We start from the raw sequence: 17,406 nt of genomic DNA, 5'->3' as shown, positions 1-17,406 counted from the left end.
TTTTTGTTCTCTATGTATATGACTGTAATCGGTACTGTTAAAAAAAATAAATAATAAATATTCCTGGACTACAAAAGTAAATAATTTTACACATTTTTTTTTGCAGTGATTAGGATGATTCTTCAAGCACACACCCTAAAAAGTGACATTACTTTGCTTATAACCCCTGCTTTGGTTACTTGACTTGAAGCCTTTCTAGAGACTTTAGCCACACTTACATGATAATACATCGAGGCATAATTATTTTTTCAAACTGCCAAATATAAAATCAAAATGACTTAATATATGACTTTATATAAAATTTGAGACATTACTGTACATTCTCGTAGAAAGGCCCTATGACACACACACACGTGTATACATATATTGCAAAACATTTATACATTTTACAATGTATATTATAATATAATTTTTATATTATAATCATGATTTATATACATACATATCATGTAGAAAGATTTATATATTATATGATATATAAATATGTATTTTATATATAAATATAGAAAATATATATTTTGTAACTATTATTATAATTTTTTTTATATTCCTACATTTTTAATGTTTTTTTATTTAAAGTTGCAATATATGGTTCAAATGGTTTTTAAAATGTTTCTAAACATGAATTTTGCTGCTACCTTATCAAGGTAACATTCTAATTCAAAAATAAAGTAGCAATGATGTATGTCTTTGTATATGGTGAACCAAACATATGAGACAGTAATGCCTTGCACCCTTCAAAGTGTTCACATAAAGTGCTCTGCCCTTCAGAGTGATGCTCATAGTGTCACATTACTGGTGACTGTTGGGTAAAGGACATTAGCTTTAATGCCTATAGTCAATGAAAGAACATTTAAAGGACACTGATTTGTAGGTGTACTCATGTTAACCTCCATCTTAAACAACTTTGAAGCTGTGTGTAATTCATCAACACGCAGGTCATGTTTTGGGCTAAACAGTGGTCATGATGACGTGATGATGCACACACCCAAAATGCATCGATCTGATATGCTGTGCTGTGTTTATGTGTATACAGTGAAGAGGAGTTTTCTTTAAAGGTTATAGAAAAGACAGAAAGGTCGTGAGATTAGCCTACCTGAGGAGCTTCATCCAACATCTACTGCTCAGAGAGCCATCAGTTCCTCTGCTAAGGTAAGATCAGGGTTTTTTTATATATACTGGATTGTACTAAATGTGACATGGGAATGATGCAATGAAGAACTACTTACTTTAATAGTATTTACTTATCTCGCATGCCAGTGTGGATCTTTAGAAAATCTTCATTAATGTTTGATTCATTGCCATTTGTGATTTAATACATAATCCGAGCTCTGAGTTATTCATTTAAGTACAAATGAACCGTGATTAGATAAAGATTCTGTCTTAGAATCAGGTCGATAGATGAAGGTGACCCCACACCTGCCATTTTGGATACGTGGACCTTTCGAGAACTGTTTTACATGAAAGTCCTGTAAATATTCCCTAGAAAGTCTGACTTCAGAGGAAGCCTTGTTTAAAAGGATGGTTCATGCACAAATGAAAAATCTGTCATCGTTTACTCACCCTCAAGTTGCTCCAAACCTATATGGGTTTTTTCTTCTGTTGAACACAAAAGAAGATATTTTTAAGAATGCTGATAACCAAACAGTTGCTGGTAGCCATTGACGTCTAGAGTATAGAACAAAAAAAATCTATGGAAGTCAATGGCTACCAGCAACTGTTGGGTTATCAACAATCTTCGAAATATGTTCTGTGTTCAACAGAAGAAAGAAACTCATACAGGTTTGGAACAACTTGAGTGTGAGAATGGTGTCAGAATTTTCATTCTTGTGTGAACTCTCTTTAAATCTCTTCAATCTATTCAGTCAGATAAAAGATACATTAATATAACAAAAATGGCATCCAGACTTCAGGGCCCATGTGTGGTCAGTGAGCTACAGATCCAAAGCGTTTCGAGATGATTCTATAACCAGAGGAGGTGGGAGGGCAAACTTTCCAAAACACCTCCAGGCATTCAAGGGTACACCAGCAGTGTCCTGGAACGTGCTGCGTCCCGACTGTGTCGACCCATCATTTTTATGTTTACTTTCAAAACACGAGTGCTGCTTTCTCTCAGCTGCACTTACAGCTGGAGTTTCTAAACAAACATTCCGCGTCTCACTGTTGACCTGTACATGGGAACAGAACATATTCCATCTAATTATATGTGCTGCAAGTAGCCGACACTGGCATTATGTTTATATATACTGAAAAAGTATTTCAAAATAAATCTGTTTTATATGTTTAGTGAGTTTAAGAGAACTGAATCAGTCGGATTCAATAATTGTTGTGTGATCGGAATCAACTGAGAATTTATGACTCATTTAGGGTATTTTTTGTTATTTTGGAACCCCACTCATTTACTGTTATTATATTGGGTTTAAAACTATTGAGGGTGAATAAATGACAACATTTTCATTTTTTGGAGTGAATTATTACTGTAAGACAAAAAAAATATAATGGCTCATTTAGTGTGTGTGTCTGTGTGTGTGTCTGTGTGTGTGTCCTTGATCAGGAGGGGTAAAAATGAGCCAGCTCACAGAACTAGTTCTCCTTACAGGTAAGTCATGACTATTTATGTACACAGTAAAGGTCACAGACTGATCTGTGCCCTTGGGACTGAAGGTCAAGTATTAAAAAAAGACTTTCTGTCCACATTTACAGTATAGGACTTACTGACTTTAACTGTTTTTTTTTTTTTTAGAAAATTATGGTTTACAGTATAGGACTTACTGACTTTAACTGTTTTTTTTTTTTTTTTAGAAAATTATGGTTATAAAAACTAGTATCTTTTCTAAATTCAAAATTAAGTTCTCATTACAGTATATATACACAGTAGTTTATGACATACATAAATCATGAATTTGAACTTAAATTGCTTATTTATTTTACAGAACAAAATGTATATTTTTATTTTAAATCTTAAAAAAGAGTGCAATATTTTGAGAGTATTACCTTTCCCCCAAATGTCTTATACTTTATTCGTTTGTTAATGCCAGTAATTATTTTTTTCTTTGTGTATGTGTATGATTTTTCATAAATCTTTATTTTCATTTACAGTCTTCTTGGCACTCTTCAGTCGAGCTGAAGCGAGTAAGACAGAAAAGTTTGTTTGTTTCTAATATCGCTATTCAATGTTTAATCCTGTCTCATGCATTGACAACATTAAGATTTTTGGCAGCATTATTGTCTGTTTTCAATGGCAGTCTAAGTTTTCTCCTCTTTTTTTGCCTTTGCAGATCCTTTTGTTTACAGTAAGTACTCTGAGGCAGATGCTCATGATATCCTTATAAATATAACTTATAATATATATAAAATGTATAAATATGAATATAAATGTATAAATATGATACGTATGAATGTATACAAATATATACCATTTTTAATCCTTTTTAAGCTAGATTAAAATGCTTCTGTTTTTAGACTATGAGGCGCTGAGGATCGGGGGTTTGGTTTTCACAGCCCTGCTTATAGCTGGAGGGGTTGGAGTTCTGTGTTGTAAGTAGCTCTGAATTTTTACACATGCATTTTCTACCTAAAGAAAACCTTATGTTTGACATTTTAGGCAAAAAGAGTAACAGATTGTTCTCTTCACAGGGGGGCAGTGCAAACCAAAAAGAAAGTAGGTCACCTGATCTCACTGTCATATTCACACTTTTACATCTAAATGAAATTATGTACATTTTGAAATCAAAACATATTATTTATGATAATAAGAGACATGAAAATGGTATAATTTAAAAAGTACCTCATCTCTTTGACATAGGGATGATGAAGACGCAAGCAAAATCTAAGGATCAGGGACTTCATCTGCTGAAACTTTCTAATGGATTTTTAATTGCGTAGAAGACGGTTTTATTCTGTCTATTTACTGATGGCTAACTAGCTCCACTTCTCATCTGTACTTTATTTTATTGTAGGGTTTCCTTTGTTTCAACCATTAATTTATACATTAATCACAGTCCCTGCCCAAAAACTGAGCTTTTGAATTTGTAAAATTATTCTATAAATTTTAGCAATCTCTCAAAGTGGCGCTTTAATAAAGATTCTCAGTTATTGGCCTGCAAAATTGCATTTGTTGTCATGTTTTATGCCTGAATTTGGCTGGCCTTGTGCAAGATGAAAGTCAAATGTCTTTTTTGTAGTAGGAATCAAAGTAGAATCAAATGCTGAAATGTATTATTAAAACATAGAGGGACTATTTTAAATAAATAGATAAATAGATAGATAGATAAATAAATAAATAAAGTGGTAAATTTTTATATTTATTTGACCTGTTTCTCAATGTTGTATACATTGAAATCCATAGGATGATAATGTCCAGGCATAAAATTACCAGTAACTTTTCCGTTAAGTTTATGCACATTTCCTCCAACCCTAAAACAAAACACAACACAATGTGTAATTTAAAGTAAACAAAATCAAAAATCGCCTGTGAAAAATCAATTCTGAAAATTCCTTTATATTAAAGGGGTCATATGATGTTGCGAAAAAGAACATTATTTTGTGTATTTGGTGAAATGAAATGTGTTTATGCGGTTTAAGGTTAAAAAAACACATTATTTTCCACATACTGTACATTATTGTTTCTCCTCTATGCCCCCGCCTTTCTGAAACGCGTCGATTTTTACAAAGCTCATCGTTCTGAAAAGCGAGGTGTGCTCTGATTGGCCAGCTATCCGCGTTGTGATTGGCCTAATACCTCACGCGTGTGACGGAAATGTTACGCCCTTACCATACTTTGATGCCCTGTCCGGCCGGAGCGACGAGACAAAAACATTAAAACCCATTATAAACGAGGCATTTGTTGCATCCAGTGGGGACATAATTACAGATTATAAGTGATGTGACATGTGGCCCATACTCAGAATTAGTGCTCTGCATTTATTCCATCCAAAGTGCACACACACAGCAGTGAACACACACACGGAGCAGTGGGCAGCCTTTTTTTTTTAGCTACGGCTCCTGGGGAGCAGTTGGGGGTTCGGTGCCTTGCTCAAGGGCACCTCAGTCGTGGTTTTGAAGGTGGGAGAGAGCGCTGTACATTCACTCCCCCCACTTACAATCCTTGCCGGTAGGAGACTCGAACCCACAACCTTTGGGTTACGAGTCCGACTCTCTAATCAATAGGCCACGACTTCCCCATATACTATAGGCCAAGACCTCATCCATCCTCCATAAAATGCACTGCACACATCTGAATATTTGGGTTGAACTATTCTGGAACAGTGTTGTAAATACAATTTAACCACTGATTCGTGTCCTCTTTTGGAAGGCCAAACAAAGTAGTCCCGCTTTCACAACGAAACACAGTGTCACACACGGCGGGCTAGAGTAAGCGGAGGCCGGCATGCACCAAGAACTTGTAACACTTCAAAGAGAAAGGAAAAATTGAAATCGCATCATATGACCCCTTTAACACATTTATTTCAGATCTCTTAGAGAGTTCTATTCCTCTACTTTTGTTAGATCATTGTGTTCACTCACCAGCAGAATAAATTCAGCCCGAGCGTGCATGACAAACTAAAAACTGTCAGAGTTGCTCTCCCAGAGAAAAGATCCTTCATTCAAAGCTCAACCCACTCAGGACTGAGCGAACCTGTTGAGCGGATGGTGGGTGTTGGTTTCAGTCTGTCTAGATCAGATCTTTACGGGTAGTTCCTTCACAAACCACGTTTCAAACGTCAACATTTCACTTTCTTTATCTTTGAAAAGGGTGAGTAATCAGTTTTGATTCCATTTTAATGTTTATACAGTGAAACATATGTTACGGCTGATGGATAGTCAAGTTCATATATTCAAATATGATAATTAAGCATTCAGAAACTTTCTAAGGTATTTTATAAGGTGTTTTGTGTTCATACTTTACGTGGTGTTTAATCTTTGTATCCTTTGAATCCTTTAAATTCCATGGAACATTTCAATTGCACAAAAAGTTCTTTATAGTGGAAAAAGATTCTTCCAATTATTACAATTTTCTTCATCCTAAAAAAATTTTTCTTTAAGGAACTGTTCACTGTTCACTATTTGTAATGGGTAAAGATTTAAGGCTTATTGCATGATCTGCTCATGGAAACAGATGTTTGTTAGCTGAAGGGAGCACAAAGACAGCACTTCTTTAACTACTGGAAAGGGCGGGATTGTGGTTTTTGGAATGATGATTCATTTCAACAGGATGTCTTGTTCCTTCCTGCGTCACTCTGCGCACATGGGCAAGAAACAGCTTAAAAGTAAACTTCAGTGCTAATCTAGTTATATACTAAAGAGTTTTCTGGATAGGTGAATCTGTAAATACATTGCTGAACTAAATGCTTTTACTCCATTTTAAAGGGCCTGTGTTACTAAAGGGCATCTGTCCGTGTGTTTCTGCTGGAGTGTATAATCATACAATACTTCAAAGTTCACAGCCTGTTCTCAGGGGTGGAATTTTGTTCCTAATATAGCTGCAGTCTGGATTCCTGTGTATATGGCTTTCATCCTTTGTGTACCATGTGATTGTGTCAAGTTGTTTTATATGGAGTTGGGGTGTATGGAAACAAAAGTACACTACACTGACCACTCACACACACACACACACACACACACACATATATATATATATATATATATATATATATAGAGAGAGAGAGAGAGAGAGAGAGAGAGAGAGAAAGAGAGCGAGAGAGAGAGATAGTCGCCTTGGAATTATAAGGTTCTATCTGACATTTTTGTCAAAACTGGATGAAGGTAAGATCAGATCTTTGTGTGGAGCACTGACTGCTGTCAGACTCCTTGTGCATAAAACAATCTCAGTGCATTATTCCAATTAATGGCAAAAGAAATGTTTGGAAATGTAAACTGATATTTCTTACTGACACACTACAGCAAAAGAGAAATAATTGACTTAAAACCATTTTTTGTTGGTGAAAATGCTAATGGCCTAAGACTTTTGCACAGTACTGTATATTTTTATATATGCAGGTATTTTAATATAACTCTCTCATCTCTTCAGCCAGAACAACAGGCTTTAAACCCAACCTTTACATCAGCAGTTCCTTGCAATAATTACTAGACTCATCAAATTAGTGCAGAGAAGGAGGCGTGTCATAAAATGAAGACTGATCAGACCTCCAACCAATCAAATGTACAATTTGCTGCTTACACCAGTATTTATGAGGCAGATGAAAATGATTTAATCCTATAGTTAACTTGACAATTCAAAAGGTTTTTAAAGTTATTCAGTGTTTAGTTATTCAGTGTCTCAAAACATGTGCAATACTATAAATAACTGCCTTTAGGTTGACTTTGGTCAAGAAACCAATAGTAGACATGACCTACAAATAAACAGTTCAACTAGGAGAGAGAAGAATAGGACTGATGCTAAGTGTCTGTTCAATAACTTAGGTTTGCTAGTGAACTATCATCCAGACAGAGATGTTTTTGCACCGTATACAACTCACCACCTTGATGCTACGGTTGCCAGGATGTCACTATGTGGTTGCAAATGTGTTCTGAATGATATTTAGCAGGTTGGCATGTGGTTGCTAGGTGGTCTCTAGGGTGTTCTGGGTAGTTGCTAGGTGCTTACCTACTGGAGCAAGTCAAAAGCACACAATCATAAATTAGATCCCTTAAAAATAGTAAAACACCCTTTCACACTTAAAAAAGAAAAAGTTTTGTCTAGTTTTTCATTATAAATTTCTAAAAATGCTTAAATCAAGACAAATTTACTAGGAAAATGATTTAAGAAAACAAATATTATTTTCAGTAAAATGTATCAAAATTTGATTAAATTAGAAAATTAGAAAAAAAAAATAGAAATATGTCAGTGGGGTAAGAAAGACGATCTTGTTTTCTCTTTGAATTAAGTTTATTTTTCTTACCCCAATGACAGTTTTTTTTTATTTCATGTTTTAAGAATAAACTCACCTGATGCATTTTTCAGAAAAAAATAGTTAATATTTTTCTTCTCAAGTAAATAACTTGATTTATGAACGTTTAAGATGTTTGTACTGGAAAACAAGACAACTGAGTAAAACAATTTTTTTTTTCTTCTAGTGCACAACAAGACTGACACTGAGAGTTAGTAATATTCCTAGGCTGTCTTGTTTAAATTTCTCATTTCCTGAATGAGGATTTAATGTTGCAAGTGAGGAGCAAAAAGGGCTAAGAGACAGTATTGTTAGTAAAAATGAACTATGGCAACAGTCAAGAAAGAAACAAGGCATTGCATTGAAGAAGAGATGGTCGGTTTGTAATGTGAGATGAGGAAGTGATGTTAAACACTGTAGAACAAAATTCCTCATTCTTTCTCATGACCCCCCCACACACACACACACACTCACACAATGGCAAGCCAACGTGACTGTGCTCTATCACAAGACTTTCATTATTATCTCCATGCACCCAGGGTGATTCTGCCTGGCAGGAGGTGCCAAAACGTCTAAGCCGAAAACAAGAACAGTGCGATGAAACGCTCTCTCATTTTCTTTCAGCTCTTTGTACAGTATAATGATTTAAAAAGCGTTTCTAAGGCTCCCCTGAAATGATTGTAAAATACAAAGACAGCTTCTCTTGCCAGATTCTTGGCAGAATTATCTTTGCACTGCTTGGTACTGGATAAAGAGCTATCTCTATCTGCTATTTCACTTTGCCTATTGGATGTAGTAGACATTACAGAATGTTATGAGCCTACAAATTAGCGTACGTTTATATATTATGCAACTTACAGAAACATTCACTATAATAAAAACACTAAAGGCCAAAACTGTCTGTCTTGAACGAGAAAATATGGAAGCGAAGTTCTGGTAGGCCAAACAGCGCAACTGCGAGCGTGACACCACCAGTTCCCTGCATCAAATGATTGAATCAGCGTTTTTTAACGAATCGGCTGAAAATGATTTAATAATTCATTACAATAAAAAAAAGACTGTCACATGTCGCCATCTAGCTACTAAAGAAACCACATAACCTGCAGACACTAAACATCGCCACAAAAAACTGACAGTTCATGATAACCACGTCTGCCAACTCCAAAAAGGAACAAAATATTTACATAAAAGTAGCAGGGCCACAATTTTGAACTATATCCAAAATGTGCATAGACATTAGGGCAGGTTGAAAATTCTTTAAAAATCCTCTATTTGTGTTACACACAAAATAACAGCATAAACATTTGGAACCATATTTGAGAATTAGTAAATTATGACAGAATTGGTGCACTACTTCTTTAATAAACATGTGGAAGTGCCATCAGAGAAGCACCTGTTTGCAAATTTTATGCTCTGCATGAAGAATCTAATTTGACTTGATTTACATAAACAAATTGGTCAGGCTTCCATGATTAATCAAATGAAGAAGGCCTACTTTATAAATAAATTCAATACATAAAAAGTTGTTCATGACACAAAAAATGTGGCATGCATGTTTACAGGAAGATGGAAATGAGATAATTCATAGTCAAGATAATAGGGTATAAAACAGACGCAGGGATTTATTAAACCTCTCTGAAAAGCTCTAGCTTAACCACTGCCTTGTTCACTGCTCACACTGACACAAACTGCTCTGCTGAAAGGCCTAAAATACTGGACTTTATTTTGTCTCAGCATGTCTCTGGGGAACCCATTATTTTTCCCCTTCTTTGACACCATGGTTGGAAGCTGAAAGTGGAGATTGTTACATCATCTTGTGCTGGTAGGGATGGGCACAGCATTCCTTCTGGTCTCTCAGAGACGAAATGGAAAATCCTAGCTAAGCTCAAATGGTGCTCCAGCATGTTTCCACAGTGCACTTTTAATTATGATGTAGACATAAGTCAGCATCTACATCTGTCAGGTCATGTAAACCTCCAGCACTTTGAGAATGTGCTCAAAGGTCATCTTTTATATGAAAGGGTTGTGTTTTGACACGTTTCCTGGCAGCTGTTTTGTTTGGTGTATGAATGTTTTGTTGCCGAGATGTTCCAGGCCTTTGCTGAAATTTGATCCAAGTCTGCTTTGTGTTCTCAGAGCTGATATTTGTTGCTCCAGTATGTTTAATCAGATCAGATGCATTGGCAGGGATTGTGATCATTTGATTTACCCCATTTTTGTTGATGTGAAGCTGGCAGAGGACAATAATTCAGACATTAAGGGGAATCATGTTATATTTAGAGCATAATGGATTAGAATGGATTGCAAAGCATAATGCGAATGAGCTCTCGTGAACGCAACAGATACACAATCTTCTTTTCGATCCTAACAGTATTATTTTCCTTGTTTAAATGTGAAAATCTTAAGCTCACATTAACAATCCATTTTACATTAGTCAATCTGACTTATGTCAGAGAGAAAAAAGGATATTCAGTGAGAAAAAAATTTTGGGAGGGGCTTTTGAAAATTAATGGATCATAAAGTCCAGTGGCTGGAGTGGAGGAATTAAAAAAATTAAGAGGGCTTTGTGACGTCAGCAAAAAGGAAAGTCGTTTGAGAGGTGGAAGAAGTTATTTGTTTTTGATTAAAGCAACTGTAAAAGCCCCCTACAGTTAAGTGAGTGGAATTCAGCAAGTCGTAAATATAGCACTGCCGAATTTGTTGCTGCCATAAAGCAGTCCGCCCTTTTTGCTGATTTTTGTACCAGCTAACCAAACTTCGTAACCTCGGTTCCCTGAGATAAGGGAACAAGCGTTGTGTTGACACGCTTATGGGGAAACTCCTGTTTACTCTGATACTGAAGCCACATTTGTGACCAATGGCGCTACAACCTGCCAAAAAGGGAGGAGCTGACCTCTATATAAGTCGGCTCTGAGCACCATTTCGTCAGAATCTTTCAACTGAAGCGACAGTCACTGATTTGCGTGCAGCCTTATAGCATGGCAGCCTACGCAACACTCATTACCTTATCTCAGGGAACCGAGGTTATGTTAGTAACTGGAGCGTTCCCTTTCGAACGGTCTCTCCCGTTGCGTTGACACACTTATGGGGAAAGAGTCCAATAGCGCCATGCTATAAGCAAGTGCAGAACGAAGCCGCTCTGCGAGCCCAGCCCTGTAAGCATGAGCCAATAATGAAACCCAAGCCATTTAGGCTGAAGACTACATAACATAACGCTCTCCACTTACAAAGGGGTTTAGGTAGAATTAAGTGGACAAAATCCGTGTCTACAGTCCAGGGATTTCCAAGTTATAAAACCTGGAGAAGGTAGACGGTGACGTCCAGCCAGCGACTGCACAAATATCACCGATAGAAATCCTGGTCCAAGCCCAGGAGGAGGCCATTCCTTTGGTGGAGTGGGCCTTCACACCAACAGGGCACTGCAAGCCCGCTGAGGCATAAGCCAAGGCTATAGCATCCACTATCCAGCGAGATAGTCTCTGCTTCGTAACCGGCAGCCCTTTAGAGCGGCCTCTGAAACACACCAAGAGCTGCTCTGAATGTCTAAACAGGCCAGAGTGTTCGACATACACTCTAAAAGCCCATACCAGGCAGAGTGGATTGGTACCCTGTTCACCATCCGGATTGGGTAACTCTAGAAGGGTGATGAGTTGTGTTCTAAATGGAGTGGAGAGCACTTTCGGTACATAGCCGTGTCTCGGTTTAAGGACTACTCTACATTCGTTAGGCCCAAACTCAAGACAGGAAGCACTGACTGACTAGCTTGACCGATGCTAAAGCCAAAAGGAGGGTGGTCATAAGCGCCAGGGGCTGCAAGTCGGCCGACTGGAGTGGCTCAAAGGGAGGGTCCATTGGGTCCTGAGGACTACAGATAAGTACCAAGTCGGCACGGTATGAGGGCGAGGCGAATTCAATCTCCGAGCTCCCCTCAGAAAGTTAACGACTAAGTCGTTTCTGCGGACTGACTGGCCAGCCACGAGAGAATGATTCGCCGTGATGGCTGCCACATACACTTTGAGAGTGGAAGGGGTGCGCCCCTTATCCAGCAGCTCTTGTAGAATGGTTAGCACGTGGGACACTTGGAGCTACATTTTCCCTGGACAGCATGTCTGCCCCCTGGTTCAGTCTGCCCGGCACATGAACTGCTCTCAGTGAGAGGAGTTTGCCCTGTGCCCATAAAAGGAGGTGTCGAGCCAACCTGTGAAGGGAGCATTCACCTGAGACCGCCTTGGTGATTGATATAGGCTACCACCGTCATTTTGTCCGAACGGACCAGGACATGGTGCCCCCTTAAGTCCGGCAGGAAGGTTTTTAATGTCAGAATATCCGCCATCATGTTGAGGCAGTTGATGTGTAAGGGCTGCTCCAGATTTGACCAGGAGCCAGATGCCGGTCTGCCCTCATGCAGAGCTCCCCAACTCAAGTTGGAGGCATCTGTTGTGACCACTTTCCTTCTGCAGATCAGTCCCAATGGGATGCCTGATTGAAACAGGCAAGAGTTTTTCCAAGGGTCCGCGGCTCTGATGCAGCGGTGGGTTACCCTGAGATGAAAACATCCCAGGCACCAAGCGTGGGATGGGACATGGGCTTTGAGCCAGTACTGAAGGGTTCGCATGTTGAGCAGGCCCAGAGGGACTACAGAGGAAGCGGCCGACATGAGGCCGAGCATCCTCTGGAAAGTCTTGAGGGTACGTGAAGTCTCTAATTTGAATGATGCCGCTAACCGCTGAACAGTCAAGGAGCGTTCCGGCATAACCCATGCCTGCATTCTGGCAGAATTGATAACTGTCCCCAGAAAGACCACTCGCTGGCTGGGAGACAATGAGCTAAATTGATTCTCAACCTAAGGCACTCCATTGTGGCTGAGCAGCAGCAACCTGTGAGCAATGAGTTCCCGTTCTGACTTGGCTAAAACCAGACAGCTGTTGAATGCGGATTCCCATCTGTCTCAGAGGGGAAAGAGCCGTGTCTATGCACTTTGTAAAAGTGTGTGGGGCCATGGACAGTCCGAATACAGGACTGTGTACTGATAGGCCACACCCTCGAATGAGAATCTCAAAAACGGTCTCTGATGGGGGGCTATCTGGATGTGAAAGTAAGCGTCTTTCAGATCCACAGATCCGCACAGGGGCGGGGAACAGACATTTGTGGTAATGAGGAGAGGAGAAATGCTCTTTTGAGTATGTGCCGCAAATCGCCTTCTTTAATGAATGCAGAAGGGTAAGACTCATGCTCTCACAGTGAGCCCCCCTGCATGATGCAGATGGGCACAGTGAGTGCATCGCCTGTCTGGGCAACGCCCACGCAGAGGCTGGGCTCACAGAGATGGCATGCACTCACTGTGCCCATCTGCATCATGCAGGGGTCCATGCACAAGCCACACTTGTGGCGTGACATTTGCAGCAATGTTGCTGGAAATTTGCTCAGAAATTTGCTCTTAGATGTGCCAGATGGCCACAGGGGAAGGCTTCTGGATTCTTCCGCTGCCGGGGGCTCCTTCTATGGTGGCGAGCAGCAGGCTGAGCTGAGCTTCTTCCTTCTTCCTTCATCGGCTTCTTGCTTGCAGAGTCAGCGAGGAGATGATTTTCATCACTGAAGGAGAAAAGTTGACAAAATGGTGCTAAGAGCTGACTTATATAGAGGTCAGCTCCTCCCCTTTTGGACGATTGAAGCGACATTGATTCGTGCAGCTACACGAACGTGAACAAATCAGGCTTTAGTATCAGGGAAACAGGAGTTTCCCCATAAGTGTGTGAATGCAATAGGAGAGACCGTTAAAAAGGGTAAAAGCCTTTCGCCTTATTAGAAGTCATTGCATCATCAGATTTGTTTTAAAACTGGTATTTCAAGGTAGAAACTTGCACACATTTTCTTTAACGGTTTCGAATAATTTTTTAAGATTTAATGATAGACTAATATTGATGCATCATGCATGCACAATAAGGCCTACAAAATGCTTTAACATATTAAATAGGAATAATTTTTGATTTAATATAGAGAAGGTGCATCTATGTTATTATTTTTTTTCATGGCAAACCTAATTTTGTATTGCAGGTTAAATCCACTCTATCATGATGAATACTTTGGCACTAGTTTTCTTGACATGTGAGTATTTTTGACTGGTACAAAAAACATTGCTTGTTGTCATGTCTCTTACTAACCTTTAGTGAACTGTAAAGGCATTGTAGGTGCATTAAGTTTATGGAGCACAAGTAACTATAAATAATTACCCCTTTCAAAAACTCATGTGAACGCACACTAATATACTATACTATGTTGCTAATATACTATATTACTTTTGTAGTTTTGTCCCTTGTGTTGGCAGAAGGTCAGCAGACAAGTAAGAGATTTCACATTTCAATTATTTCTGTTCTTTCTTTTTCTGTTTTCATCCTTGTGATAAAATATTATTACACAATGTTACATGCATTTTTTTAATGCTTTTTTTTTCTGGTTTGGATTTTGCAGCAGAGGAAGACCCCTTCTCTTTTGGTTAGTTGCACACATCTTTTAGTTTGAACCTCCCATCCATAATCCATCATAATACTCAAGGAGTTCTCAATATCATCTTTCAAATTTTCTTTGATTGTTATTCATTCTGTCTCTCACTAGATTATCACAGACTTCGGGTCGGAGGTCTGATCTTGGCAGCAGTTCTGTGTTTGATTGGCATCACTATTCTCCTAAGTGAGTGTGTGCTTTTCAGTTTTACAAATAACAGATTTTAACTTTATCAATGCTCAGACAAGCTGAGTAACATATATCTAGGTTATATAAAGGGTGCATATACTGTGTGTGTGTGTGTGTGTGTGTGTGTGTGTGTGTATGTGTATATATATATATATATATATATATATCTTATCTATATATATCTTTTATGTCATCATTTATAGGCCTATATATTTTTATATTTATACATTTATTTTATATCTTGTACTAAAATGAATGTACTAAATCGTGTTACATAGTTCCACCAATAGAGTGTCATTAAATCATTCAACCAATTTCACGGAATCATTAAGAAACTAATCACCGCTACTGTGTCTTCATCGGTTCTGTTTTGGATTTGTTTAGAACTACTTAACAATTTTTATTTATTGTAACTGTCAATATAGGCCTATTGTGTCTAAAATGTAAGTTACTCAATATTGACACATTGAATCATTCAACAAATTCCACCAAATCATCAAGAAACAAACATCACTTGTTTGTTGCAGTGATTCTGTTTTGGCTTTGTATAGGACTTTTTTTAACTATTTGTATTCATTTTAACTGGCAATATTGTGTTTAAAATGTAAGTTACACAGTATTAACTTCTTGTTTATTGAATTGACTAATTAATAATGGAGGCTTGGGTGCATATTTTGAACCATCAACAGCAGACACTGAATCCTTAAAAAGCACACATAGGATTTTCCTCATTTATTTACATCGTCTGTTAATCTGACAATATTCAGACGTGCTGAAATATACAATAACTTTTGCTTGTGTGCTCAGATTCATGTTTTTCTTTTTTGCATCTTGAGGTTAAATGTGACCTTGACATATTTTTGTTTTTGTTTGAAAAACATCCTGTGTTCTGTCATTATTACAGGTGGCCACTGCAGATGCAAATTCAATCAGGACAAGAGGTATAAAGAGAATACATTTTTAAGTTTTACATTATTTTGTTTTACATTTATGTGCATCAAAGAATAGAAACTGTGTAGCTCTAACACCACAGCTCTCTTTTGACAGGAGGAGGACAGGAAGTAACGCTCAAGCGATGCTCAACGACACAGGTATGACCGCCATCATCTGCCTGTGCTGTTTACAACCATTAAACCAGTAAAATGAAGCCAGTGCTGGTATAAATCAGCACTCTCCCCTCAAGTTCCCTTATAAAACACTATAAACCTGTGTGGCCTGATGGCCATGTGAAATCCATCTGCTAATTATTGCTGTGCCAGTGCCCCTGTGATGCAGTGGGATACAGTGGGTCTGTGCTCAGTGGTGGGCCCGTACATGGTTTCCAGGATGAGTCATACATTCTCCCTTGGGTGTATTTACATTCCATGATCCCTGAGGGTGGGGTTGGGGAAACAGGATACAAAGATGTGCTATGTAAATATTTTATTGTTTGTCTATAGTATAGAATAAAAGAATTAGAACTGAGTTAAAAACTTCTGCTAATTAAAGTTTAAATTATTTAAAGGGGTGTCAAATTGTCCTTGATCTTTTGAGATTAAAGAGTTCATTGTTCAATGGACACATGCAGACCTCAAAATGATCCATGGAAATTTTTTATTTTTTCCTAATTAAGCTGCAAAAAATATATTTTGTAGTTCTGCAACTTTCTGATTTCAGACAGATGAATTGACATGAAAATCTAAATTAGGAATTTGGACATTGCGACAATATAACATAAGCGGATATCAAGGGTAAAAATAAAAGAAAGTAAATAAACTAAGTGTTATAATTATTTTTTTATTCAGTTTTTCACCTATAAAGATCATTTAAAATCACTAAAATTGAAAAAAAATATATGAAAAAAATAAAATCATTTTATTTACAAATACATATAATATACATACATTTAAATGTAATAATAATAATAATAATACAAAAGTAAAAAAAAAAAAAAGATAAAATAAATAAATGTGATAATAAAGATAATATTTTATATTTATATTCATTTTAAAAAAGAATGTATGAAAAATATAAAATATGACCCTGATTGTTAAACTATTGTATTTCATATCATGAACATGTACATTTTACTTTGAATAATTTCTGTTTTTCAGCAAGGGCCAGTGAATGCTAAAAACCTGCTGACTGACCTGAACCAGTCAGAAGAGATGGTCCGCCTTTATCCCATGTGCTGGTTTATCAGAGAAACCATTTCTCTTTAAGACGAGGAACCTGATATGAAGGTTTTCTGTGTTTCCACTGCCTATCTGCTCTAGAGGAGGAAGGTGAAAATCCATATACCGTTTTTTTTTTTATGCCAGATGTGTCTTTTTAATATAATTTAATATAAATTGATTACCAAAAAATTGAATGTAAATTGTTTTTTATCCTGTCAGTAATTGTATTAAATTATGTTGGATGTAGGCATGTAAGGGAAGGCTTTCAATGGCAGTGTACTGAATCAGTCTCATAAAGAAACCTTTAACCAAATATTACTGTAAGCTGTAGTGAATCCATCCAATAATATTACACTGTTGCATTCTGTGTGAAGTAGTTTACTGTTCAAACTTGCTTTGGTGTTGAGTAACTAGTTAAAAAAAAACATGAAAAGATCACGCTATCGTATTTACATTGCAATATTGTCATGTGCTTGATTTATTTTCATTTCCAGACTATTCATCACAGACATGCTAGTAGTATTAAGAGTTTATTTTTATCTGGTGTTACTCACTGATACTTTTTTAGGCATTACACAGGAGCTATAATCGGAATACAAATGCCAATCCAGATTGCAATGTGAAATACAGTTATGTTCATACAAATTTTGATTTTGACAACATTATTCTAC

General features: G+C 37.4%; 2 protein-coding genes across 2 annotated transcripts; both read left to right on the top strand.

The window, feature by feature from the left end:
• Positions 1-1,094: 1,094 nt before the first annotated feature.
• Positions 1,095-4,102, top strand: LOC107665650 (FXYD domain-containing ion transport regulator 11). The gene is made up of 7 exons (XM_016456618.1): positions 1,095-1,152; positions 2,555-2,599; positions 3,100-3,132; positions 3,279-3,293; positions 3,463-3,537; positions 3,637-3,661; positions 3,806-4,102. Exons 2-7 carry the CDS (start codon positions 2,566-2,568, stop codon positions 3,831-3,833), a joined length of 210 nt encoding a protein of 69 aa, XP_016312104.1. The 5' UTR covers positions 1,095-1,152; positions 2,555-2,565; the 3' UTR covers positions 3,834-4,102.
• A 1,524-nt stretch (positions 4,103-5,626) lies between these two features.
• On the top strand, positions 5,627-17,149 carry LOC107665652 (phospholemman-like). The gene is made up of 8 exons (XM_016456624.1): positions 5,627-5,755; positions 13,944-13,994; positions 14,194-14,229; positions 14,358-14,381; positions 14,502-14,576; positions 15,484-15,520; positions 15,627-15,670; positions 16,673-17,149. The coding sequence occupies exons 2-8, from the start codon at positions 13,961-13,963 to the stop codon at positions 16,690-16,692; spliced, it is 270 nt and encodes an 89-aa protein (XP_016312110.1). The 5' UTR covers positions 5,627-5,755; positions 13,944-13,960; the 3' UTR covers positions 16,693-17,149.
• The last annotated feature ends 257 nt before the right edge of the window (positions 17,150-17,406 follow it).

This window comes from Sinocyclocheilus anshuiensis, unplaced genomic scaffold, assembly GCF_001515605.1.
Source record: "Sinocyclocheilus anshuiensis isolate Anshui unplaced genomic scaffold, SAMN03320099.WGS_v1.1 scaffold980, whole genome shotgun sequence".
Classification (NCBI taxonomy): Eukaryota; Metazoa; Chordata; class Actinopteri; order Cypriniformes; family Cyprinidae; genus Sinocyclocheilus; species Sinocyclocheilus anshuiensis.
Note: the sequence above shows the minus strand (reverse complement) of the source record. Positions and strands in the feature narration are given on the sequence as shown.

What these genes read in the sequence shown, in the direction of transcription:
- LOC107665652 (XM_016456624.1), top strand. Translation starts at nt 13,961, where the DNA reads ATGATGAATACTTTGGCACTAGTTTTCTTGACAT. An exon ending in GGCACTAGTTTTCTTGACAT is followed by an intron (nt 13,995 to 14,193) that starts GTGAGTATTTTT and finishes TTACTTTTGTAG; the next exon opens with TTTTGTCCCTTGTGTTGGCA. An exon ending in GGAAGACCCCTTCTCTTTTG is followed by an intron (nt 14,382 to 14,501) that starts GTTAGTTGCACA and finishes GTCTCTCACTAG; the next exon opens with ATTATCACAGACTTCGGGTC.
- LOC107665650 (XM_016456618.1), top strand. Translation starts at nt 2,566, where the DNA reads ATGAGCCAGCTCACAGAACTAGTTCTCCTTACAG. An exon ending in AGAACTAGTTCTCCTTACAG is followed by an intron (nt 2,600 to 3,099) that starts GTAAGTCATGAC and finishes TTTCATTTACAG; the next exon opens with TCTTCTTGGCACTCTTCAGT. An exon ending in CAGTGCAAACCAAAAAGAAA is followed by an intron (nt 3,662 to 3,805) that starts GTAGGTCACCTG and finishes TCTTTGACATAG; the next exon opens with GGATGATGAAGACGCAAGCA.